We start from the raw sequence: 27,053 nt of genomic DNA, 5'->3' as shown, positions 1-27,053 counted from the left end.
ATAGATTCATACAATGCTCAGCTGTTAAACTAGCAATCATAATCACAATTTTTATTCATATTTTGTATTTCTTAAACTGGGGTACTAAACCCCCGGTCCGTTAACCGGCACTGGGCCACAGCTTGCCAGAAACTGGGCTGCACAAACAAACCAAGCCCCATCCACGGGATAATGGCAGCATGCGAAACCACGCCTCCTCTATTCCGTGGAAAAACCTCTCTCCACGGAACCAGTCCCCAAAAGTTTGGGGGCCACTGTCTCAAGTCATCCATCTTTCTCTCGCAGCTGGATTTTGTCATCCTGTTTCCAAGACCCCACCTGTTGTGTCTGCGCTCCCTGAGCCGGGCCCCCTGCCAGTAAGTGACTTGGAAAGTGAGGGGGAAGGACCATCAGGACTTACCTCTGGAGCACTGGCTCCTCTGGCTCAGCTCCAGGAGCCAGAGGCAGACCAGGTGGAGGAGATAATGAGGTCTCCGTCCCCTGACTCTCCCCCCCCCGGCCACGCCTCCAGACCCAGCTGATGGCAATCAGGCCTGGCTAGACCCCAGGTTTCGGAGATACGAGAGGCAGCTACAACAAAGGAAGGGGTGGGGCCGGCTAGAGAGTGCTGAGTCACAGAGCCACACCCCACAGAGTATAAAAGCAGCCCTGGCTGCTCTTCTGCTCCGTGACGAGCAAAAATTGAGCTGAACTCTTTGACTCGTGGAGAACTGAGCTGAACATTCAGCCTGGATTGTTGACTTCCTGGTTGCCCGGCAACCCCGAGATAAGGGAGACTTTGGCAGGCAGCTGCAGATTCCCTGCCAGGACTGATAGCAGCCGTGAACTCAATTACCGGCTCGTTTAGCCAGCCGCGTGGCTGAGGCCGGGAGGGGACAGAACACCACCTCATGTCCTGGAAGCCAACCAGCCCATTCTGTCTTTTTTCCAGTTTCCCACCCAAGCTTGTGATCCTTCCCCTCACCATTACCTGCGGGGATTCAGAGTCGGGGTCAAGCCCATTTTGGGATGGCAATTCCAGAGCTAAGCTTTGCTCTCCAGGGCTCCTGGGGACGAGAAGGATGTGCCAGGTAGTGCAAAGTTTTCAAAGTGATTGCATGCACGCAGTCCTTGATTTACAACCGTTCACTTTAGTGTTTAAGTTATTACAGCAGCACTGGAAAAAAAATGACTTACAACCACTCCTCGCACTTACGATTGTGGCAGCAATGCCTAACAGTGAAAATTTGGCCAAGTCGCAACCAGCATGTATTTATGATGGTTGCAACATCCTAGGGTCATGTGATCATCATCATTTACGACCTTCTAACAGTCAGTGGAAGACACCAGATTTACTTAACAACTGCAGTTGTGGTGCAGTGGTTAGAAGGCAGGGTTGCGGGCTAAATCATTGCTCACTCCCGGAGTTTGATTCTGACTGGCTCAAGGTTGACTCAGCCTTCTGTCCTTCCGAGGTGGGTAAAATGAGGACCCAGATTGTTGGGGGCAAGAGGCTGACTGTGTAAACCACTTAGAGAGGGCTGTAAAGCACAATGAAGCGGCATATAAGTCATTGCTATTGCTAATGCCCTTCCTTCTTTTCTTTCTTCCTTCCTTCCTTCCCTCCCTCCCCTTCCTTCCACCCTTCCTTCCTTCTGATTAGAATGCAGTATTGCAGGTTTACTCTGCCCATTGCCAGCAGTTCAATCCTGACCAGCTCAAGGTCGACTCAGCCTTCCATCCTTCCGAGGTGGGTAAAATGAGGACCCAGATTGTTGAGAAGCAAGAGGCCGACTCTGTAAACTGCTTGGAGAGGGCCGAAAAGCACTGCGAAGTGGTATATAACTCTTAAGTGCTATTTGCTTAACAACCATGGCCAAAAAGATCGTAAAATCAGGCAAGATGACTCATTTAATAACGGCATACTCTGTTCCCAATTGTGGTTGTAAAGCAAGGATTACCTTTAAATTTTTGGAAAGGGCTGCTGTTCATTCTAATTCTATTTCTCACTTATACAATCTTGGGATGGCAAACTATTGTGGTAATCATAATTCTCAAGGTTCAACCATCCTCTGCTTCACTTCGTCCCCTTGCCAATCTTGCGGCCAGCCTCTTACCCATTGGTCTGAGTGCCGCTGGGTAGATGATGCCCGTCTGTACTCTGGGTCTGCGGTATCATGACAGTGGGCTCCAATGGGGTTGGCGCTGGAGATGTTCTCTTCCTCGCTTCTTCCTGCTCACGCTCACGATGTTCATTCTCTTCCAGCTGGTGGCGGAGGGGGAGAAAATCATTATCCCCCCACCAGAATTCAGTGCTATGAAAGGACACTAAAGAAGTCCAGGAGGATTTACCGTATTTTTCGAATTATAAGACGCACCGGAGTATCAGGTTTTGAAGAGGTAAACAAGGGGGAAAATTTTTTTTGCCCTCCCCAGCCCCCAGGAGCACTCTGCAGGCCTCCCAAACCCTCTGCGCATCCCATTTCTGCAAAAACAGGATGCACAGAGGGTTTGGGACGGCTGCAGAGCGCTCCTGGGGGCTGGGAGGAAAAAATGCCACGCATGGGGGTTGGGAGGCCAAAACGGGCCCGTTTTTTGCAAAAATGGGGCCAGCAGAGGGTTTGGGAGGCCTGCAGAGTGCTCCTGGGGGCTGGGGAGGGAAAAAACGCCCCTGTTTTTAAAAAAGAGGGGCCCGGTTTTGGCCTCCCAAACCCCCCATGTGTCACGTTTTTGCCCTCCCCAGCCCCCAAGAATACTCTGCAGGCCACCAAAACCCTCTATGCATCCCGCTTTTGCCAAAAACCAGTCTGTTTCTCAGGACAAGCGTGGCGGGGTTTTGGGAGGCCAAAAACGGCTGTATAAAAAATAGTCCTCAACTTACAACAATAACAGAGCTTGAAATTTCTGTTAAATGTCATGATGGTCATACATCAGGGGACCCATACAACCAATCTGATTTTACTACATTGTTGTGGTGGTTGTTAAATGAACCTATTGCCCACAAACAAGACTTTTTTTTTTTTTGCTGAAAATAGTACTGGTTTCTGGCCAAAAAAAAAGAAAAAAGTCCCAAATCATTGTTTTGTGACTCCAAACAGCTGTAAGTGCAGGTCAGTGGCCTACTGCCCTGAATGCGATTGTGTGACTGTGGGGGGGGGGGGGGAGCATCCATCAGAATTTCAAATCTGGGTCGTGAGTACCTCTGGGGGCGGGGGGACCCTGGTAATTTCGAATGGTCACTAAGCAAGGACTACCGGTAACAAATCAGGTCCATACAATTGTACTAAGCTATATAATCCAGGGGTATTAACTTAAAATTAATACATTAAAATTAAAATTAGCTCATGTAACGGGGTGAGCTCCCGTGACTTGTCCCAGCTTCTGTCAACCTAGCAGTTCGAAAGCACGTAAAAAACGCAAGTAGAAAAAATAGGGACCACCTTTGGTGGGAAGGGAACCGCATTTCTTACGCCTTTCACGTTGAGTCATGCCAGCCACATGACCACAGAGACGTCTTCGGACAGCGCTGGCTCTTCGCCTTTGAAATGGAGATGAGCACCGCCCCCTATTGTCAGGAACGACTAGCACATATGTGCGAGGGGAACCTTTGGCTATAATCCAGGGGTATCCAACCTTGACAACTTTTAAGACTTATGGACTTCCACTCCCAGATTCCCCAGCCAGCATTTTAGGAGTTGGAAGTCCAGAAGCATTAAAGATGCCAAGGTCGGCCCCTCTGCTATAAAACCAAGGTCTATAAACCTCAATGGCTGGATTCACATAATGAGCTAAGCCATGTGCTGCTTCTTTACGAACCGTGGTGAGTTTCTCCAGCGACAGGATCCGTTCCTCCCAAGCGGCGACCGATTTCTGAAAGCCCTCGTGTCGCTTGATCAGGTTTTCAACCTCGTCCACGTTGTCACCCAGTTCAGTGGAGCGCACAATGGGCTCCTGGCTGGCCAGCCAAGCTTCCGCCATGCTGGCATCCCGCCCAAACATCAGCACTTCCATCACTGCAAGGGCAAGGAAAGAAAGAGAGAGAGAGGATTCAGCCCTTTTCTGCATCTTGTACAGGTAATCCTCAATTTACAACAGTTCATTTAGTGACCAAAGTTACAACGGCACTGAAAAAGGGAGACTTGGGGCCATTTTTCACACTCACTCACGACTGTTGTGGCTTCCCCATGGTCATGTAATCAAAATCCAGATGCTTGGCAGTTTCCCAGAGTCATGTGATCCCCTTTTGCGACCTTCTGACCGGTGTTGTGGACCATCAGTCAGACGATTCAGACAGTGAGGAGGTTGGGGAGGAACACGGGCCAGTCCTGGAGTCTGGGAAAGGCTCAGACAAGAGCTCTGCGTCAAAGGCAGAGAGGGGACCAGGGCCGGATGCCAGTTATCAGCTGCCTTCGGAGTCAGACATCAGTGGGGCAGAGGAACAGCTGGAGCCTGTTCCCAGTGTGCGCGTGCGCAGAGCTGCCAGGAGAAGGGAACAGCTAAAGAACAAGGGTCGACTTGGGAGTAAGGCCACAGGTGGATGATGAATGGACCCTCCCAGAGGGAATAAAAGAGGAGCGAAAGGGGAGTGGAGTTTGCAGGAGACAATTAGTTCGCTTAATTGGTTCGTGACTCTCCGAGACTCCTCGTGCACAGAGCTGCCAGGAGAAGGGAAGGGAACAGCTAAAGAACAAGGGTCGACTTGGGAGTAAGGCCACAGGTGGATGATGAATGGCCCCTCCCAGAGGGAATAAAAGAGGAGCGAAAGGGGAGTGGAGTTTGCAGGAGACAATTAGTTCGCTTAATTGGTTCGTGACTCTCCGAGACTCCTTGCCAAGTTTTGAAGATATCGGCCTGGCAGCTTCCCAAGCCAGATAAGGTCTGTGACTGTAAATTCTCCCTTGAAAGACTTTGCTGGAGGTGAATGAGAGGAATTCACAGTAACTTAATAAAAAGGGCTTTTTGTCGGGACAAGGAGTCTGCTTCGTGCTCTTGGGAACGCCTAGGTCAGAACAACCAGCAAAGTCAATAGGGAAGCCAGATTCACCTAACAACCCTATTACTAATTTAATAACTGCAGCGATTCACTTAGCAACTGTGTCAAGAAAGCTCGTAAAATGGGGCAAAGCTCACTTAACCAAGGTCTCACTTGGCAAGATAAATTTTCAGCCGAGTTGTGGTCGTAAGTTAAGGACTTACCTGTACTAGTTTCAGTGCCCAAACCAACCCGTCTTTCCTGAATCTTTAATGGTGCAGATGTTTTGTTAAATACCTGACGTCTGAAGAGCAGGTTGGATTAGGCTTCTTTTTAAAATGCCATTAAGATCAGAAAGTATCACGTTGGGAAGAATCAGGAAAATAGGTTAAACTGCTGTCAAGAAGACTTTTTTTTTTAACTTTTAAAAGAATTTTTTCTATAACATCTTCGGCTGAAAAGGTTGTTAAAAAAATGCTTTTAAAAGCTTCTGACGATCAGGCAACTCAGCTGTGATCGTCAGAGCCTTTTAAAAGCATTTTTTTTACAGCGTCTTCGGCCGAAGAGGTTTTAAAAGCCTCTAACAATCCCAGCTGAGCTGCGCGATCGTCAGAGGCTTTTTTTTTTTTTTTAACTTTTAAAAGCATTTTTCCGGCGGAAGAAAAAATGCTTTTAAAAGTAAAAAAAAAATAACATCTGATGATCGCGCAGCTTAGCTGGGCATGGGGGGGTGGGGGGCAGGGATTTTTGCTACCGGTTCTCCGAACCACCCGTCGCCATCGCTACCGGATTGGGTGATTCGGTCCGAACTGGGAGCATTTACTCCTGGTCATAACTGTGAAAAATGGTCCCAAGTCACTTTTTTTTTTCAATGCCGTTGTCACTTATAACACTGTTCTATTGTGTAAGTCAGTTCAATTATGCCATGGATATGCTGCCCACTGCCATAAGCCTCCCTCCAAACTTCCAACCCACCCCCCTTTGCCTTCTCCCCCCCCCACCTACCTATTTGCAACCAGTCCATTTTCTCTCGCCATTTATCATTGATCTCCTTGCGTCGTTCCTGCAACTGAGATAATTTCTCCACAATCTGAGTCATGAAAAAGGTGGGGTAGGGGAAGGAAAAAAAAAAAAAGGAAGGAATTTAGCTGGCCAAATATTTAGCAGAATATACGAGTTCATACGAGTGGTGGGAACTTTTAAGACAACACCCAAGGATTCTCCGGAGTTGCCTGTTGTTAACCTGTGAAACTCACTGTCACAAGAAGAAACAGAAACTAAGCTGGTTGGATGTCTATGGAGGTTCTCAAGTCATCCAGGTCGTGGCTTCCCAAAGGTGCTTTTTTCAAGAGGCAACTGGACTTTTTTGTTTTTCTCTGAAGACGTTTCACTTCTCATCCAAGAAGCTTCTTCAGCTCTGACAGGATGGTGGGGAAGGGAAGGATTTATATTCCTAGCAGACAGATGTTCATTTGCATCCATTTAGAGAGTTGTTGAGGCCACTTGGAGGTTTATCTGTGTCCTCGGGGTCACCTGAGTTGTTTCAGGAGTTCCAAAAAGGCTCCACACCCATTTGCACTACTCAGGTTGACCCCGAAGACACAGACAAACCTCTAACTGTCTGCAAGGAATATAAATCCTTCCATTCCCCGCCATCCAAATCAGTGCTGAAGAAGCTTCTTGGATGAGAAGCAAAACGTCTTCGAAGAAAAACAAGCCCAGTTGCCTCTTGAAAAAGCATCGTTGGGATAATTTGGTTGGAATTAAGCAAATTTAGGGAGGAAAAAATACCAATGGCTCTTCAGCAAAAGAGCTACATCTGACCTGCATATTCAGAGGCATTGAGTACCTGTTGCTAAGGAACACTAGCAAGGGGAAGCTATTGCCCACATGGCATTGGGCAGACAGGACAGGTGGTCCTGCACTCTCATCTTGCATGTGGGGCCCTCATCTTAGTAACCAAGGAGCTGCTGATCCAGTTCTACAGAGGAATTATTGAGTCTGTCATTTGCACCTCTATAACTGTCTGGTTCGGTTCTGCAACTCAACAAGAAAAACAGAGACTTCAGAGGATAATTAGAACTGCAGAAAAAATAATTGCTACCAACCTGCCTTCCATTGAGGACCTGTATACTGCACGAATCAAGAAGAGGGCCGTGAAAATATTTACAGACTCCTCGCATCCAGGACATAAACTGTTTCAACTCCTACCCTCAAAACGACGCTATAGAGCACTGCACACCAGAACAACTAGACACAAGAACAGTTTTTTTCCGAATGCCATCACTCTGCTAAACAAATAATTCCATCAACACTGTCAAACTATTTACTGAATCTGCACTACTATTAATCTTCTCATAGTTCCCATCACCAATCTCTTTCCACTTAGGACTGTATGACTGTAACTTTGTTGCTGGCAATCCTTATGATTTATATTGATATATTGACCATCAATTGTGTTGTAAATGTTGTACCTTGATGAACGTATCTTTTCTTTTATGTACACTGAGAGCATATGCACCAAGACAAATTCCTTGTGTGTCCAATCACACTTGGCCAATAAAAAATTCTATTCTATTCTATTCTATTCTATTCTATGGAAAAACAAGATAGCAATAGCACTTAGATTTATATACTGCCTCCAAGTGCTTTACAGCCCTCTCTAAGCAGTTTACATCAGGGGTCTCCAACCTTGGTCCCTTTAAGACTTGTGGACTTCAACTCCCAGAGTTCCTCAGCCAGCTTTGCTGTGGGAAAGCTTTGCTGGCTGAGGAACTCTGGAAGTTGAAGTCCACAAGTCTTAAAGGGACCAAGGTTGGAGACCCCTGGTTTACAGTGTCAGCATATTGCAGCATCCAACAATCAGGGTCCCATTTGCTGAATTATAGTTTGGTGAGTGTGGCTTTTGTGGAAAAACAAGCAGGCAAACTCAGAATGAGCTCCACGCTTCTACACTTTTCTTAACGGGAAGACGAAGTCAGAATAGGTCCCCAGCTCCTCGCAATAACCATGGTTCCTCCTCACTGCCACTACACGAACCTTCGTAGAAGCGTAGTGCCCCTTAGCCAGCAAGTCATCCCCCATCGCTATGCAGGCGTTGAAGCTGTCGGTCCGGGCCTCCATCTCGGCCTTGATCCCTTGGTGATTCTTGATGACCAGGTCGGCAGCGGAGACATCCCTATATAGAAGCGCAAAAGAAGAAAAAGAGGAAAAAATTGATCATCCGCCTCAGCTTTGGCAAAGGGACAGAAGACAGCAGGAAAAGCAAGACTCCCAAGACGTGAAGTCAACTTCCGGGGATATCATATTTGGAGCTTTGCAAAGAAGGCGGTTTGAAGGCATGAAAGAAAGGATGAAAGGCGATGATGATAGCTTAATTTAAATTCCAGGAGAAAGGTAGCTCTTTTCAGCTTGCTACATCCGCCTCTGTTTTTTTACACATTTGTTCTTTAAATCGGTACAGGTGGTCCTTGAGTGTTTTTTTTTTAAATCAGGGCAACTTGGTCTACCCAAATATAGGATGGAGCATATTGCTTTCCGTCCCAGATTTGGGTAGACCAGGCTGCCCTGATAAAAAAACAAAACCCCGCTTACTGTATTTTTTGGAGTGTAAGATGCACCTTAATTTTTGGGGAGGAAAATAAGAAGAAAAAAAAATTCTGCCTCTGCCTACCAGCATCCTGTCAGTGTGTGAGAGAGTTCAGGGCTGTTTGGAAACCGAAACAGTATTTGCTGTGTGAGCAACAAGCAAGTCGCTTAGGTCTGCAGCTCCGAGTCTGTGCTGAACTATTTATTTATTTATTTATTTATTTTGTCACAACAATATATGTAACTATCATACAGAAAGGTTATATAGTATATAAAGGTATAGAAGAAAAGAAAAACAATAGGACAGGAACGGTAGGCACGTTTGTGCGCTTATGCACGCCCCTTATGGTCCTCTTAGGAATGGGGTGAGGTCAATAGTAGAAAGTTTTTGGTTAAAGCTTTTAGGATTATGGGAAGAGACCACAGAATCAGGTAAAGTATTCCAAGCACTGATGATTCTGTTACAGAAGTCATATTTTCTGCAATCTAGATTAAAGCGGTTGACATTAAGTTTAAATCTATTGGTTGCTCTAGTATTATTGCAATTAAAGCTGAAGTAGTCTTTGACAGGAAGGACATTACAATAGATGATTCTGTGAGTTAAGCTTAGGTCTTGTCGAAGGCGACGGAGTTCCAAGATTTCTAAGCCTAGGATTTCAAGTCTGGTGGGATAAGGTATTTTGTTGTTTTCAGAGGAATGGAGAACTCTTCTTGTAAAATATTTCTGGACACGTTCAATTGTATTGATGTCAGAGATGTGGTGAGGGTTCCAAACTGGTGAGCTGTATTCTAGAATTGGTCTAGCAAATGTTTTATATGCTCTGGTTAGTAGTGTAGTATTTTTGGAAAAGAAGCTACGCAAAATTAGGTTTACAACTCTTAGAGCCTTTTTTGCTATGTATTTGCAGTGGGCTTTGGCACTTAGATCATTTGACATGAAAACTCCAAGGTCTTTAACGGGAATGGGGTCATCTGTAAGGTAATGTCCATCAAGCAAGTACTTAGTGTTTGGGTTCTTTTTTCCTATATGTAAGACTGAGCAATTGCTGGTTGAGATTTGGAGTTGCCAAGTTTTAGACCAAGCGGTTAGATGATCAAGGTCTTTTTGAATGATAGATGTATTATCAGTGGTGTTAAACTAGCCTAAACGAGTCTGCTGCTCAAAACTGAAACTGAAACTCCTCTCCTTCCTCTGCTTGTATTTTACTACCACGTTGGAAAACCTGCTTTTGGTATTGTATGTTTACTTCATGTGTTATATTGTATATAAAGAGAAGTTATTGAATCCTGCTGGATCAGTTACTTGTGTGTCCTTTCTGGATGGGATTGCTGTTGCAAACCCTGACAGTCCTCACAGCAAATAGCAAACAGGCAGGTCAGCTTCACCACATTATTGCAGCCTTATTCAGCACAAGCAGCTGATTGGTGGGTGGATCAGCCTCCTGGAATACCCCCAATCAGCTGTTCCAGGTTGCAGGGATTGCCACAGACCATTGCCGGCTCCTTGTTTTTAACCTCGTGGGCAGGGCTACATTCGGTGTATAAGACACACCAAAATTTTCACCCTCTTTTACGGGGGGAAAAAGTGTGTCTTATACTCTGAAAAATACGGTAATCTCTCCCCTGGTATAGCTGACAAAGTCAGGAGAACCTGTGACTTATAGGTTAATAGACCTACCTAATATGGGTTTGAACCCCAGAAAGGTATAGCTAGCTGACGAGAATTAAATAGCTTGAAATAGATCTGTACTGGTTTCTTTATTTCTTCGTCGGTAAATATAAATTTAACAGGTGGTCCTTGACTTACATTCAGATACCGTTCAAAGTCGCAATAGTACCGAAAAGTGAGTTTCAGCCACATGATCAAAATCTGGGCATTTGGCAACTGGCATGGATTTATGAGAATTGTAGTGCCCCAGGGTCAACGTGATTGCAATGTTCCCAGCTGGCTTACGACACGCAAACTCAATCGGAAAGCCAAATTTGCTTAAAGACTGGGTGACTCACTTAAGAACTGGTGAAATTTCTTGCCCCAATTTTGATCGTTAAGCCAATCAAAGGCAGTCTGTAGAGGAATCCAACGTTTTTCTGACAATACGCTAACCTGGGCTTCTCCTGGGCATCTATCTGAAGGTTGATGTCATCCATCCACAGCAGAAGGTCCCGCACCATGCCGAAAAAGCGAAATTTGTCCACAGTGTCCACAAGGAGTTGGCGACGGTCGCTGCTGCGGCCGAGTAGGTCGGACCAGGCCTCGCTCACCGACTGCTCGTGCTTCCGGATGTCATCCGCCTTTTCCCCGGCATATGCCTTCTGCAGCCGTGCTGCGTCATCCTGCACCTGTTTTACCTGTGAACAACCAAGGAGGGGGTGTGGGGGACAAGGCTCAGTTCCAGGGGTGAAATTCAAAGTTTTTCCCATCCAGTTCTGTGGGCGTGGCTTGGTGGGCGTGGCAGGGGAAGGATACTGCAAAATCTCCATTCCCACTCCACTCCAGGGGGAAGGATCTTGCAAAATCTCCATTCCTCCCCACTCCTAGGGGAAGGATACTGCAAAATCTCCATTCCCACTCCACTCCAGGGGAAGGATATTGCAAAATCTTCATTCCTCCCCACTCCAGGGGAAGGATACTGCAAAATCTCCATTCCTCCAGACTTCTGGGGGAAGGATACTGCAAAATCTCCATTCCCACCCCACTCCGGGGCCAGCCAGAGATGGTATCTGCCAGTTCTCAGAACTACTCAAAATTTCCTCTACCGGTTCTCCAGAACCTGTCAGAACCTGCTGGGTTTCACACCTGCTCAGTCCCCATCCACAACTTAGCGTGTACTACCTTCCTCCAAAATGTGGATGGGTGGCTCCTAAAAATATTACAAGTTGAAAAATGTTTGGACCTTGTGTAGGTAGTCCTCGATTTACAACCACAAATTTGAGTGCCAAATTTCGGCTGCTGAAACAGTTGTTAAGTGAGTTTTGCCCCGTTTTTACGACCTTTCTGGCCACAGTTGTTCAGTAAATCCCTGCCGTTGTTAAGTTAGTCACACGGTTGTTAAGTGAATCGGGCTTCCCTGCTGACTTTGGCTGTTAGAAGGTCGCCAAAGGGGATCACGTGATCCCGGGACACCGCGACCATCATAAATACGAGTTGCCAAGCGTCTGAATTTGGATCATGTGACCACAGGGCTGCTGCAACGGTCGTTAAGTCAAAAAAAACCAGTCACAAGCCACTTTTTTCAGTGTCTGTTGTAACTTCGAACGGATAGTAAACAAACTGTTGTAAATCGAGGACTACCTATAATCTGAGCTCTCCCGATTTTTGATTTGGTTTCATTTTGAGCCTGGTTTTGTGGTTCCTGCTGCAGTCGGGTGATCGGGCCGGGGGTCATGTCAGAACTTTGAAACCAAGTCACAAGTACCCGCCCCACCCAAGTGGGTCTGTTGGAACTCTGAATGGTCCCTGTCAGTGTAACGCAGATTTAAAGCTGACCAGCCGTTGTAAGGCTGTGGATCAGGATGATGAACTGAGGATGAGTCAGCAGGGTTATTGCCCCTTTAAGACTGAGGATGAGTCAGCAAGGTTATTGCCGCTTTAAGAAGTTGTCTATATAAGGGAGGCCATTAGAGGGCGTCTCTCTCTCTCTCTCTCTCTCCACATGTATCATTCTCCTCATTGTATTCTATCTGCACTGTAGTTCTCCGTGTAGAGTTCAAGACTGATTGCTTGCCTGGTATGTGCCTATCATGTGTATGTATGTATATTGTTGTGTTTTGCCCGCCCTCAGAGCAGCCGGGGCCTTCTTATCTGCTCCCGAACACGGAGGAATGTATGCCTCCCTGCCCCAGCCCTGACTCCATGCCCAGGCAAACGGAGCAGCTAGACCCCTCCCCCTCCTCCACAGCATGTGAGCCTGAGGAGGGTTTATTACCAACAGCTGATTGGAATAATCCTCGCATCAGAAGATTGGATAGGCGGAGGCAACAGAAGGAAGGGAGGGGCAGGCCTTAATGAGTGCTGAGTCATGGAGCCACACCCCATGGCCTATATAAAGGATCTACTTTCTGGCAGTCTCTGAGTCAGGCAAAAGTCGAACTTATCTTGCTGAAGTCACTTACTGGTCTCCTGCCTGCTCTGAGGACTTTGCTAGGACTTTGGGCAGAGCTGCAGAGGCAAGCCTGATTCGGATTTCCCTGACCCGGCCGTCAGCGGAGGAGTGGGACACGACATATATAGAAGTCTTGAATATAAACCACTGTTAGTGACACAGACCTCTGTGTCCTGTATTTTGCTCTTGGGTAGTCACGCTGTAAACATTCTGACAGTCCCTAAGTGACTGGTCTTAGGTCGAGGACTACCTGTACAATGTTGGACCATTTCTGAATCTTATACATCCCTGTCACACAAACCTGTGCGCTCAAGGCCTGAATGTCATGTTCGTAGGCTGTATGCATCCGCTGCAGGGCTTCGGCTGTGTTGAGATCCCTCCCTGCTTCATCCGGGAGCTGCTTCTGTTTGTTCTGCACTTGGCTGAGAGTTTCCCGGGCATCGTGGTAGAAGCGGTGTAACTCATAGGAAGCTGCCAACATCTGGCTTCTAGTGTCAATGAGTTCCAGGAGATCTGCCCAGGCCTCATTCAAGCTGTCCTTCCACTCCGCAATGGTGGCGTTCTCGGAATGGCCAGTGGAGATCATCTCGTCGGCCAGCCGGTTGACACCGTCCACTCTCTCCTGACCAATGGTGCTCGTGTCACGTGAGAATTCCCGGAACTTGTCACGCAGCATCTGCAGAAAAGGTTGGAGCATAATATAAAGCAGGGGTCTCCAACCTTTCGGATCTCAGGGACCCCTAAATTCATAATTTTAAATTCCGAGGACCACTAATATGAATTTTTGAAAAAGATAAATAGTATTTAGTGCAATATAAAAAATGCAAATAATTTTTCTGCGAACCACCAAAATTTTCTCGCAGCCTACCAGTGGTCCACAGACCATTGATATAAAGGACATGGTGGTTAAAGCCAGCCACAGCTGAAAGGAGAGGGGAAAGAATAGCAGTGGGACCACTTGTATTTAAAGAACAAACAAGCGGATGATAAAGGGAAATATAACCAATTGTAAGGACTTCATCTCCCAGAGTTCATAACAAGCTTGACCACTGAAAACAAATTGAGGAGTTGAAGCCTATCCCACCTAGAGCAGAGTTTCTCAACCTGGCCAACTTCAAGATGGGTGGACTTCAACCAGTGGTGGAATTCAAATTTTTTTTAACTACCGGTTCTGTGGGTGTAGCTTGGTGGCTGTGGTGTGGATTGGTGGGCATGGCAGGGGAAGGATACTGCAAAACCCGCATTCCCTCCCCACTCTGGGGCCAACCAGAAGTGGTATTTGCCGGTTCTCCAAACTACCCAAAATTTCCACTACCAGTTCTCCAGAACCTGTCAGAACCTGCTGGATTTCACCCCTGACTTGAACATGATGGCTGGGGAATTCTGGGAGTGGAAGTCCACCCATCTCAAAGCATGCTGGCTGGGGGATTCTGGGAGTGGAAGTCCACCCATCTCAAAGCATGCTGGCTGGGGGATTCTGGGAGTGGAAGTCCACCCATCTTAAAGCATGCTGGCTGGGGAATTCTGGGAGTGGAAGTCCACCCATCTCAAAGCATGCTGGCTGGGGGATTCTGGGAGTGGAAGTCCCCCCATCTCAAAGCATGCTGGCTGAGGAATTCTGGGAGTGGAAGTCCACCCATCTTAAAGCATGCTGGCTGTGGAATTCTGGGAGTTGTAATCCACCCAAGTTACCAAGATTGAGAAACACTGATCCAGAGTATGCCAAACTTGAAACTGACAATACGGGGCCAGCACGTCATCCTACAGTATAGCCTAAAATAGGAGTAAGCTGCTAATTTGCAGATGAAAGGGGTGTTTGGGGGCACACTTTTACTTTTTAAAAAGAATGATATTTGAAGGGTCTCTTCCTGCCACTCCAGATGTCACAGGTCTGAGGGTGAGACTCACCGTAACGTGTTCGTAATCCTGGCCAAGTTCGTGGGAGGCCGCCACCACTTCCCGTTCCGAGATCCACTGCTCCAAGTCATCCACTTCCCGCTTCAGTTGGCAGAGACGAAGATGCTCCTGCAGTTTGGCCCGACGCTCCTCAGCCAGGTCCTTCAGGCTGGCATAAAGCTTGTCCACCTGGCCTTGCCGAAGATTGATCCGCTCACTGAAAGTCAGGGAAAAGGGAAGGAGGCGCTACTGATCATCATCATCATCTTTTAAAGACCCTATGGTGCCTTGCGGGGTGGAGTCTAGGCAACTGAATGGAGCTGAGTGTTTACTGGCCGGAGGCCTTTCCTGTTGCCAGTGCCAAGTTTTGTTCTGCAGATAATATTCTCAGTGTGTCCAGAGAGAGAAATATCTGCCTCTACCTAGGATCGAACTCACACCCTCACGATTGTGAGGCGAGAGCGCCACCTCTAGGCCACCGCACCACTCGGAGGCACTATTGATCAATGACATGAACACAGGAAGTCTTCAACTCACAACTGCTCACTTGGTCACGGTTCAAAGTTACAGCGGTACCGAAAAAAGCGACTTACGACCGTTTTTCACACTGATGACCGTTGCAGCATCCTCATGGTCACGTGATTTACATTTGGATGCTGGACAACTGACTCACATTTATGACGGTTGCAATATCCGGGGGGGGGGGGGGGTAGTCACGCGATCCCCTTTTGCGACAAGCAAAATCAACGGAGAATCCAGATTCGCTTAACGACCGCGTTAACTAATTTAACAGCTGCAGTGATTCACTTAACAAACGCGGCGAGAAAAGTTCTAAAATGGGGCAAAAGTCACTTAACAAATTTCTCACTTAGCAACAGAAATGTTGGGCTCGATTGCGGTCGTAAATTGAGGACTCCCTGAACGTAAGTAGCTTTCCTTCAATAATAATAATAATAATAATAATAATAATAATATTTTAATTTGTATACCGCCCTTCTCCCGAAGGACTCAGGGCGGTGAACAGGCAAGTAAAATACAAACAGAAACATACACAATATTAAAACAACCCTTAAGAAACTTATTCAATTAGCCAGGAAATTTAAAATAACATTACACCCCATAAAATTACAGAAATTTAAAACCCATCAACATTCAATTAAAATTTAAAATTTAAAAATCAGGCCAATCCAGCCATACGAAATAAATAGGTTTTAAGTTCGCGGTGAAAGGTCCTAAGGTCAGGTAGTTGTCGAAGCCCAAGGGGAAGTTCGTTCCACAGGGTAGGAGCCCCCACAGAGAAGGCCCTCCCCCTGGGGGCCGCCAGTCGACACTGTTTGGCTGACGGTACCCTGAGGAGTCCCTCTCTGTGGGAACGCACCGGACGCTGGGAGATAGAAGCTGGCAGTAGACGGTCCCGTAAGTAGCCCGGTCCTAAGCCATGGAGCGCTTTAAAGGTGGTAACCAATACCTTGAAGCGCACCCGGAAAACAACAGGCAGCCAGTGCAGTCTGCGCAGGATAGGTGTTACGTGGGAGCTCCGAACCGCTCCCTCAATAACCCGCGCAGCCGCATTCTGGACTAGCTGAAGTCTCCGGGTGCTCTTCAAGGGGAGCCCCATGTAGAGAGCATTGCAATCCCAACAAATGAGTTTTAGAAGTTTTTAATTTTGTAAGTCAGGTGAAGAAAGGTGCTTTATCCAACCTCATGTAAAAACTAAAGGCAAGGAACCTTTTTACCTTTCAGGGTGGTTGTTATTCACCATGTCCCGGCTTTGCACGGAGAGTTGATGGACTGTCTGGGCATAATCTTCCAGAGCCTGCTCCATCCCCAAGTGTTTCTTGACCATGGCCTGAGCAATCAGCTCATCCTGAGGAAAAGAAAACCACAACGTTGTTGTTTTTTAATTCCTGGAAGGCAGGAGGGACGTAAGTACAAGCTTGTGCAGAAAAAAGAAACAGTGGAATCCAGGGAATGGAATGGAATGGAAATGGCTGTCCAGTTTCTTCTTGAAAATCTCCAGTGATGGAACATCCCACTGGTTATAATTCTAGGTTTGGGTCTCTGACAAGCTTCGACCTGTTATTTCTTCTGCTGCAAGAGTTTCTTCTCTTTTTTTACAAGTGCTATATAATTAATTGTGGTAACTTGTCTACCTCTTGTGTGTTTTTTTTAAAGAGTTATAGGTAATCCTCTACTTATGACCCTTAAAAAGGTCTGCTCATTATGTCCTAAATTGACTGGCGGCCCCCAGGGGGAGGGCCTTTTCTGTGGGGGCTCCAGCCCTATGGAATGAGTTGCCTCCGGGGCTGTGTCAACTCCCCGACCTCCGGTCTTTTAAACGCGAGCTCAAGACTTTTCTATTCCACCATGCTGGGCTAGCTTGAGGGAATTTTAAGATGGGTTTTAGGATTGTTTATTTTAGTGCTAATTTTAAATTTGGCCTGTTTATAATTAGTTTTTAATACGTTTTTAAGCTTATTTATGTACTAGTTGTTTTTATTTGGCTGTTCACCGCCCTGAGCCCTTAGGGAGAAGGGCGGTATAAAAATCTAAATAAATAAATAAATAAATAAATAAATAAATAAATAAATAAATAAATAAATAAATAAATAAATAAATAAATAAATAGGGACAGCCATAAAGCAGATCATTGTGTCTGCTTTTATGATATATTTTTTTTGATTTTTATTTTTTTGCAGTGGTAGGTTAAGCAAACCTGTTGTTCAATGTAGGGCAATTTTGCCCAAAGCCAACAGTAAATGCCAGTTTTTGGCAAAAAAATGGGATAAATCAGAGTTACATGAATGCAAGATACTGTAAAGGGTTGTAAAATGCATATTGGTTGCCGAGAGCACCAAATGTGGTCATGTGACCAAGGGGGCAGGGTAGCTGTCATGACCTTGAAGCCGGGACCTTTTAGGGGGTCTGTTGGAACTTCAGTCACTAAGTGAGTGGTCATAAGTTGAGAACTACCTATTTATTTAGCTAAAAAATTTATCGGCCTTCCATTTTACAGTAACTCTGGGCAGCTTACAGTTAGAAAAATGTATCTATAAATGTACATTAAAGCACAAATAAATTAAAGCCAAGCTTTAAAGTATAAACTATAAACTTTTCTTTGAACCAAGCAATCCTCATTTTAAGTTGGCAGACCTACTTTTGCCTTCTCCTCTGACATCATGTGCAATTCCTGTTCACCCATCCAGGCCTCGGCTTCGGCGGCATCAAAGTAAAACTGCTGGGCCATTTGGGCTTTCTCCAGCCGTCCGCGCCGCTGGTCCACCTGGTCTTGCAGTTCCCGCCATATCTCCTCTAGCGTCTCGACCCGGCCTTGAAGCTCCGCCTCCAGGCCGCTGCATGCCAGCCCCTGCCACCTCCCCTGGATGTCGTTGATCCGCGGCTGGTGACCTTGGATCTCCTTCTGCAGAGTCTAAGAGAGGGTCCAGAGGAAAGAATTAGCCTAAGAATGAATCATTGCTCCTAGAAGCACAAAGCTGAAGCCTGAAGATGACGAATGAGACTTCGTCGAAACGTCGCCAAGACACTTCTAATTTTACGCGGGAGAAAACCCGAATAACCAAAGACCTACATATAGATAGATATAGATATATGATTATCCTCACCTGGTTCTTTTTAATCAGCAGCTGGACGGTGGGCAGGTCTTTGCCATGATCCGTGGAAACAGCCATGGGCATCCTTTCCTTCACCCATAACTGCAGGATGGGAACAAAGATAAAAACAGAGAAAAGTCCAAGTAATTCTGTAGGACAAATCCCACTTTTGACCGCTCTCTGCTGCGAGGCAATTTTACTAATCTTGCAAGGTTATATATATACCCCAACCTATTTTTCTTTTTTTAAAAAAAAAAACATGCTTCCTTTGAACACATTCTTTTTTACACAGCATCTCGAAATACTCTTAATTGCCCCGCTTCTGGCTAGTGAGATCATCAGTGGCTTCGGTGTGAGGTACCAGCTGTACGCTGATGACACCCAGCTGTACTTTTCCACACCGGGCCACCCCAATGAAGCTATCGAAGTGCTGTCCCGGTGTTTGGAGGCCGTACGGGTCTGGATGGGGAGAAACAGGCTCAAGCTCAATCCCTCCAAGACGGAGTGGCTGTGGATGCCGGCATCCCGGTACAGTCAGCTGAGTCCACGGCTGACTGTCGGGAGCGAGTCATTGGCCCCGATGGAGAGGGTGCGCAATTTGGGCGTTCTCCTGGATGAACGGCTGTCTTTTGAAGACCATTTGACGGCCGTCTCCAGGAGAGCTTTCCACCAGGTTCGCCTGGTGCACCAGTTGCGCCCCTTTCTAGACCGGGATGCCTTATGCACGGTCACTCACGCCCTTGTGACGTCTCGTCTGGACTACTGCAATGCTCTCTACATGGGGCTCCCCTTGAGGGGCATCCGGAGGCTGCAGTTAGTCCAGAATGCGGCTGCGCGGGTGATAGAGGGAGCCCCTCGTGGCTCCCGAGTGACACCTATCCTGCGCAGGCTGCACTGGCTACCTGTGGCCTTCCGGGTGCGCTTCAAGGTGTTGGTGAACGTCTTTAAAGCGCTCCATGGCATAGGGCCGGGTTACTTACGGGACCGCCTGCTGCTACCGAATACCTCTCACCGACCCGTGCGCTCTCACAGAGAGGGACTCCTCAGGGTGCCGTCGGCGCGACAGTGTCGTCTGGCGACACCCAGGGGAAGGGCCTTCTCTGTGGGGGCTCCCGCCCTCTGGAACGAACTCCCCCCAGGACTTCGTCAACTTCCGGACCTCCGAACCTTTCGCCGCGAGCTTAAAACCCACTTATTCATCTGCGCTGGACTGGGTTAGTTTTTAAGTTTATGGGTTTTTTAATGGGTTTTAGTCCTAAATTTTAATTGAGGCCAATTTAATAAGTTTTTTAATTGTATTTTAATTGTATTTATAGTGTATTGTGTATTTTTTACTTGGCTGTGAACCGCCCTGAGTCCTTCGGGAGAAGGGCGGTATACAAATTTAAATAATAAATAAATAAATAAATAAATAAATAAATAGTAAAATAGACTCGCAGTACAAACAGTTCTTACTTAATCCTGAAATAACATAAAGGATTGCCAGGTTCTATGTACAAAATGAGACAAATAATAATCAAGGGCAATTGAACTTCTTTGAGTAGGGAATGGCTTTGGTCTCAACATTTACCCATTGGTCTTTTTTTTTTTTTTAATGTCAGCTATCTTCCTCAAAGAGGGAGGCGGTGGTTCAGGGGCTAGTGTGTTGAGCTTGTCAATCAAAAGGTTGGCAGCTCGGCGGTTTGAATCCCTAGTGCTGCCGTGTAACGGGATGCGCTCCCGCTACTTGTCCCAGCTTCTGCCAACCTAGCAGTTCGAAAGCAGGTAAAAAATGCAAGTAGAAAAAATAGGGACCACCTTTGGTGGGAAGGGAACAGCGTTCCATGCGCTTTTGGCGTTGAGTCATGCCGACCACATGACCACGGAGACGACTTCAGACAATGCTGACTCTTCGGCTTTGAAACGAAGATGAGCACCGCCCCCTAGAGTCGGGAACGACTAGCACGTATGTGCGAGGGGAACCTTTACCTTCCTCAAATTTGTCAGAGGACTCTATAATTCTGGATTTTAGGTTAGTTTTAGCTAATAAGAATGAAGCTTTTGAGCATATTTTTTTGCTCCTCGTTTACTTTTGGATGTTCCGGATATTTGAAAACTATTTTCTTTCTCCCACCCCCCTTTTTTTTTCTTTTCTTCCTGCTGGTGAATGACCGCAAGAAAGTTATTCGATTCGAAACATGCTTCCTTTTTTGTAAAATCTGTGGGAATCGGTCTCCTTCCCCGGCTTCCTCTTCCAGGTCAAACTCACAATTTCATCCTCCAGGTCACGGTTGAACTGGTGCTCCTCTTTGGAGGCCAGCAGCTTTTCACAACGTTCCCGCAGCGGCGCTCTCAGCTCCGTAAACTTGCCCTCCACTGACCGCAATTTCCCATCCACTTCCACCGTGTTGGAATCCTCCTGGCTGAGGGCCAACGCCTGAGCCTTCAGCCCTTCCACTTCTTTCTCCCGCACATCCATCTGGTTCTCCAGCAACTGGAGGCGAGAAGGAAAGACAATGGTCACCGGAGCTCTCTCAAACACAAGCTACACGCTCACACACTCACCCAAAAACACACTTTTTTTTTAAAGCCTCTTTTTCTTACCATAGCAATAATTCCACATGGTGCTGCCCTTGAAAGAAGATCTGGAAATTTCTGTTCTGACCCAGGCTCCCCCAGCAGCACGAAGCCGAGTCTGAGTCCCGATAAACCCCTTTTATTTCATTTACAGTGAATTCCTTTCCAACAAAATCTTTCCTCTACCGCAGACTTCCAAGATAGTTCACAATTACTGACCTTTATCAGGCTTGGAGAGTGGCCGGGCCGATATCTTTCATTCCTGCATTCATTTGCAAGAATGCAGGAATGAACTAATTGTCTCCTGCAAACTCCCCTCCCCTTCGCTCCTCTTTATTCCCTATGGGAGGGGCCATTCACCGTCCACCTGTGGCTTTACTCCTGAGTCGACCCTTGTTCCTTAGCTGTTCCCTTCTCCTGGCAGCTCTGCGCATGTGCACACTGGGAACAGGATCCAGCTGTTCTTCTGCCTCACTGATGTCCAACTCCGAAGGCAGCTGACAACTGTCAGACGGCCCTGGCCCCATCTCTGCCTCTGACGCAGAGCCCCCGTCAGAGCCTTCCCTAGACTCCAGGACTGGGCCATGCTCCTCCCCAACCTCCTCACTGTCCGAATGTGCCACCAGATCCACTGGCGGGCCACAACAATTTCAATTAATTCAGAATATGCAAAACTGTTTTGCACAAGTCTAGAATTGTTTATGTGCCCATCTCTTTTTGCGGGAGCTGGACTGGCTGCCAGTCTGCTTCTGGGTCAGTTTTAAGGTGCTGGTTCTCACCTTTCAAGGGGAAATTTCCCTGAAGGCTGCATTGGTAATAAAGGAGAATATTAGTAGCTCAGGGTTGACCTGAGGGGTCCTTGGTGCTCTTTGTGTTTGTTTCCTTACACACGTTTCATGACCCAACCTAGATAATATCATCAGTGCTAGTAAGGAGTGCAGTTTGCTGTCAGTTTGTATTCTGGTGACTTGCTTGTCTGTGTGGGTGGGGGGGGGGGTTTAGAGATGTTTTTGTTAGCCAAAACAAACAGTGATTACACAACCCGTGATCTAGGGCAATTTGTAATCAACTCTCTGGCTTATAATTCACAGCCTTTGTTAAACACAAAGACCTTGAGCTTGTTGATCAAAAGGTCGGCAGTTCAGCAGTTCGAATTCCTAGCGCCGCGTAAGAGGGTGAGCTCCCGTTCCTTGTCCCAGCTTCTGCCAACCTAGCAGTTCGAAAGCAGGTTAAAAAATGCAAGTAGAAAAATAGGGACCACCTTTGGTGAGAAGGAAACAGCGTTCCGGGCACCTTTGGCGTTGAGTCATGTCGGCCACATGACCACGGAGACGTCTTCGGACAGTGCTGGCTGTTCAGATTTGAAACGGAGATGAGCACCACCCCCTAGAGTCGGGAACGACTAGCACGTATGTGCGAGGGGAACCTTTACCTTTGAGAACCTTTACCTTTATATTTCCCTTTATCATCTGCTTCTTTGTTCTTTAAATTTTCACGTTTTGTTGCAGAGATGCAATTGGTACAAAGTGGAACACTTTTCCACGTTCCAGGTCAACAAATCATTATTGGCAAGAAAGGAAGTATTGGTAATACTTCAAGGTTTTGGGCAGAGGGTTTTCCAGCCCCTTGTGCAAAGGAGGTACTGAAATGTACCTCCAGGAGGACATTTTCCAGAGTCTCCAAAAGGAGATTCTCCTAAGCACCTGAGGGCAGGACAAGAAGCAACGGATGCAAACTAATCAAGGAGAGAAGCAACCTGGAACTAAGGAGAAATTTCCTGATACTGAATTAATCAGTGGAACGGTTTACCTCCAGAAGTTGTGGCTGCTCCAACACTGGAGGTTTTTAAGAAGAAACTGGGCAGTTACTTCTTTGGAATGGCCTGGGGCAGTGATGGAGAATGTTTTCGGCACCGAGTGCCGAAACTGGAACACACTTACATGTGTATGCGCTCAGTGGTGGGATTCAGCCAGTTCGCACCACTTCAGTGCGGTTGTTAACTTTCTGAACAGTTTGGCAAACTGGTTGTTAGAAGAAATCATTAGGGCAGAGAACCGGTTGTTAAATTACTTGAATCCCACCACTGCATGCGCTGGAGCACCGGAAGCCCAAAGACCAGCTGGCCAGCGTGTGCATACCTGTTTTTTGGCTGTTTTTCGGGCCATTTGCAAGCCTTTTTTGGGGGGGACAAAACTGGCTTGAAAACGACCTGAAAACCAGCCTGAAAACAATCCAAAAAACAGCCAAAAAACGGCTCATTTTTTACCAGCTGCTCCTCTGGTTTCCTGTTTTTTGGCCATTTCTCGGGCTGTTTTTCAGCGCTCTGGCACTCACAAAGACCAGCTGGAAACCAGAACAGTAGCTAGCGATGGCGCGCGTGCCCAGAGAGGGTTCTGCCTATGGCATGCGTGCCATAGGTTCGCCATCGTGGGCCTAGGGTTTCCTATTTGAGCAGGGGGTTGGACTAGAAGACCTCCAAGGTCCCTTCCAAGTACATTATTCTACTATTCAGAAGGGTTCGGAGTGCTGATTTCTTTTCATGCAAAATGTTGACATCGTCATGTCCTTGCCATGATGCAAAATATCACTCATTTACCTGCTGTTTCTTGAGCAAAATGTTGACGCTGGTCAGGTCCTTGCCGTAGTCGTCGGAGAGGAGCTGAGCCTGCAGACCGCTAAGCCAAGCCTCCAAAGCCGAGCAGCTCTGGGTGAAGAGCTCGGCCCGGTTGGCATCAAAGAGACAACGAGCCTTGCTCTGGGTGCTGGATTCCAATTCTTGCCAGAGTTTCTGAAGTTCATCCAGCTTGGCTCTCACCACGGGCTCCAGTTCGGGCTTCTCTGACACCAGCTGCTCCCCTTCCTGCCAAAATGGAAAGACGGGAGGAGAGAAGGTGTCAGTTTTGGAAGGCAATTTTCTTTTTGCTTCTTAACTGCCACATATTTTAGCTGGGGAAGTTGGGAGGGGGTTGTTGTTGGAGTGGTAGAAAGTTAGTCGTAACAGCATTCCGTATTCAAGGACTTTTGCCTGCGTCTGATGTAGGCTGACTGAAGACTGTATCCAATTGAGTGTGAAGAGTTGATTGGACAATGTGATGAACTTGTGGGTGTGGGGCAGGGCTGTGAACTGTCAACTGGGTGTGGAAAAGCTAGAAGCTTTCAGTTTCGGGTTTTCCCAGCTGTGCCAACATGACATCTCTAAATAAATTGGAACTTTGAGGAACCTCAAGCCTCAAAGCTTTATTTCGTTGTGGGTGTTCCTTGGAACCCTGACAGAAGGTTTCAAAAATGTCTTCCAAGGATGAAGAAGGACAAGATAAAGAAGAAAGAAAGGCAAGCCAAGCCAAGAGCGACAGACGTCGTCCATGTTTAAGCCCACCTTTTGGATCTTCTCAAGCCAGCCCTTGTTGGAGGCCAACTCCGCCATGAAGGCCTGGTGCTTCTGCCACTTGGTGTGGAGGTTTCGGGCTTCATCGTAGGACATGTCCTGAGCTGACAGCATCTTTTCGTTGATCCACAGAGTGAGCTGGAGGAGAAACAGAACAATGGCTTCATGCGTGAACTTACCCCAGAAAAGCCAGGCTTCAAAATTTAGGACTGTCGGAGAATCTCCCTGTCAGGAAATTGTTATTTGCCTAACTAGTTGGCCAGGCAATATATAAACTAAACTATGTATATTTGTAGAAAGGCATGATATTGCTTTAAGGCTGTGCTGCATCATGCAAGCATCCTGATTGGTTGAGCTCTGTAGCCAATGTATAAAAGGACTACTAAATTATGGCTTGTGGGGAATCTACAGGGACGCTACAGCATTGTAACCTGATGACATGCTGCAACTGTATATTTGAGCTTTATGATCGTTGCTTGATCATGGCTGGTTACTGATTCCTCAAGATACTGACTGTTGTGAATTGAACTGTGTTTTGCCGAACTGAAAGAAGACCTTGTTTGTTGTGCAAGTCTATGTTGGTAAGAAGACTTGATATTTGTAACATCCCTGATTGGCTTTATACGTGTATGACCTGGATTATTTTTGGATTATGACTTTGCTTTTCCCTAAAAGTAAAGGAATATCAAACCCCAGTTTGTCTGCAAGTGACTGTTATTGTCTACAACCAGTCTCAGTCGTTTTCACTCTGCTCAATGGTCCACAACCTTGGTTGTGAACCCAGATTACCCTTAACACTCCCCCTTAAAGGAGAATATTTGTAGCTCAGGGATGAAATGAATGTTTCTTGAAGCTCTCTGAGCTTGATTGTTTTCTTGCAGACATTTTGTTACCCAAAGTAGGTAACGGGTTAATAAAATGTCTGCAAGAAAACAACCAAGCTCAGAGAGTACTTCTGTGCATATCCTAACTGTGGGGCAGTTGGGGGATGCAGGAGCCCAAACAATCTTAAAACGGACATAAAGAACTAGGATGAATTCTGATTAAGCTTCATATCTTTCTATGGGAATTGCCTGCCACTACTTGCGTTTTTCTCTTGCTAAGGATAGGCGTACCAGTAGTCCTCGACTTACAACAACACTCGGGACCAGAATTTCTGTTGCTAAGCAAGGCAGCTTCTACTTTATTTATTAAACCCATGTGCCACCCGCCTCCCTTCTTCAAAGCGACTCTGGGCAGCCTTCTCTTATTAAATGAGTCACGCCCGTTTTTTTTAACGGCCTTCCTTTTGCCACGGTCGTTAAGCGAACCACTGCAGCTGTTAAATAAACCGTGCGATTGTTAAAAGAATACGGACTTCCCCCAACTGACTTCGCTTGTGGGGGGGGGGAAAGTCAGCTGGGAAGGTCGCAAATGGGGATCACTTGAGCCCAGGACGCCGCAATGGTCATCGACACGTGCTGGTGGCCAAGGACCCAAATTTTGATCCCATGACTGTAGGCCAACTTACAAATGATCATCGCAGTTGCAACCATTGTAAGTCGCTCTTGTCGATGCCGTTTTTGGCTTCAACTGGTCACTAAACGAATGGTTGCAAATTGAGGACTACCTCTATGCCGAAGCTGGATTAGCGTTTCCATTTTCCTCGCGGGCCATATTCTACCTAGCAGCTGGTCCCAACTTCCACATCGACTAATACAGGGGTAGTCAACCTTTTTATACCTACCGCCCACTTTTGTATCTCTGTTAGTAGTAAAATTTTCCAACCGCCCACCGGTTCCACAGTAATGCGCCGTGTATCGCCGTCTGCGCATGCCTATCGTGCATCGTGGATTGGGTTTGGGAGGGGGGCCGCCGGCTACCAGCTCTGCTTATCTGTTACAGCTGGGTGGTGTGGGGGGAGATGCGCGAGCTATTCTGGGACGAGGCTCTTTTGTTCGCGGTCGCACTATAGCGCCGTTTAGTTTCACTTACGTAACGTGAACTAAATTTATGCGCGGGCGATACAAATAGTATATTTTCAGAAATTTAAATTGTCACGGGGAATTTTATGAATACCTAATGAAAATGTTTTTAAATAATGCTATGAAAAAATTTAAAAAAGTCAATTAAATGAAAAAAAAAAAGGAAAGTGCTTCAGTATCGGACAAAACCCCTACCGCCCACCATGAAAGCTGGAACGCCCAATAGTGGGCGGTAGGGACCAGGTTGACTACCACTGGACTAATATATGGCCTCCCAGTTAACTCCCCAGCCTTGAACCCTCCTCCACCAGGAGACTGACTCCGTCTTACCTCTTGACAATCTTGGAGGAAATGTTGAAGGACTCGATTGTCCCGGAGCCGAGCCAGGAGATCTTGAGCTGCTTCCTGATTTTTTCTGTGACTGAAAGCAATTAGGAGGGAGGAGGAGGAGGAGGAGAAGCAGAAAGGAAGACATGGGCGTGAGTTACTCGCACACTGTTCCCCGGAGGAGCATCGCTCGCAAGAGAATGGAGAATGCCTCATTAATATTTGAAGAGATTGATTCCATGCACTTACATACTGTCTGGGAATTCTGGGGCTTGCGGTCCTAATGCTTCTGGGAAGGCCGCATTTGGGCTTTACAGCAATGTTTTTCAACCTCAGCCACTTTACGGTATGCGGACTTCAACTCCCAGAATTCCCCAGCCGGCCATGCCTTAAGCTACCAAGAAACAGGAGCAGAGTGTCTGTGACTAGACTCTTGTTGGGCCCTAATGCAATTAGCTGCAATGGGCTGTGGGGGTGAGAACTCAGGTATGCATATATAACTATTACAGGTTGTTGTGGCTTGTCAGCAGCCAGTGGATCTGGCAGCAGATTCGGACAGTGAGGAGGCTGGGGAGGAACGTGGGCCAGTCCTGGAGTCTGGGGGAGGCTCTGACGAGGGCTCTGCGTCAGAGGCAGAGATGGGGCCAGGGGCCGTCTGATAGTTGTCAGCTG

At 46.9% G+C, this 27,053-nt stretch overlaps 1 protein-coding gene across 5 annotated transcripts in view; it reads right to left on the bottom strand.

The window, feature by feature from the left end:
* The window catches only part of SPTBN2 (spectrin beta, non-erythrocytic 2), a 124,120-nt gene that overhangs the window by 7,016 nt on the left and 90,051 nt on the right, over positions 1–27,053 (bottom strand). For 4 of the 5 annotated variants that reach the window (XM_058160117.1, XM_058160113.1, XM_058160114.1 and 1 more), the window contains 15 exons: positions 26,385–26,475; positions 24,082–24,228; positions 23,302–23,565; positions 20,398–20,622; positions 18,162–18,251; positions 17,696–17,968; positions 16,275–16,405; positions 14,551–14,755; positions 12,944–13,318; positions 10,644–10,888; positions 7,991–8,129; positions 5,957–6,041; positions 3,796–3,992; positions 2,097–2,245; positions 971–1,046 (listed from right to left, as the gene is read on the bottom strand). In XM_058160117.1, the coding sequence (XP_058016100.1) occupies positions 971–1,046; positions 2,097–2,245; positions 3,796–3,992; positions 5,957–6,041; positions 7,991–8,129; positions 10,644–10,888; positions 12,944–13,318; positions 14,551–14,755; positions 16,275–16,405; positions 17,696–17,968; positions 18,162–18,251; positions 20,398–20,622; positions 23,302–23,565; positions 24,082–24,228; positions 26,385–26,475 (2,692 nt within the window). The remainder of the gene's footprint in view (positions 1–970; positions 1,047–2,096; positions 2,246–3,795; positions 3,993–5,956; positions 6,042–7,990; positions 8,130–10,643; positions 10,889–12,943; positions 13,319–14,550; positions 14,756–16,274; positions 16,406–17,695; positions 17,969–18,161; positions 18,252–20,397; positions 20,623–23,301; positions 23,566–24,081; positions 24,229–26,384; positions 26,476–27,053) is intronic. The other variant, XM_058160116.1, reaches the window with a different exon arrangement.

This window comes from Ahaetulla prasina, chromosome 17, assembly GCF_028640845.1.
Source record: "Ahaetulla prasina isolate Xishuangbanna chromosome 17, ASM2864084v1, whole genome shotgun sequence".
In the NCBI taxonomy this organism is placed as follows: domain Eukaryota; kingdom Metazoa; phylum Chordata; class Lepidosauria; order Squamata; family Colubridae; genus Ahaetulla; species Ahaetulla prasina.
This window is presented reverse-complemented; position numbering and strand designations above follow the sequence as displayed.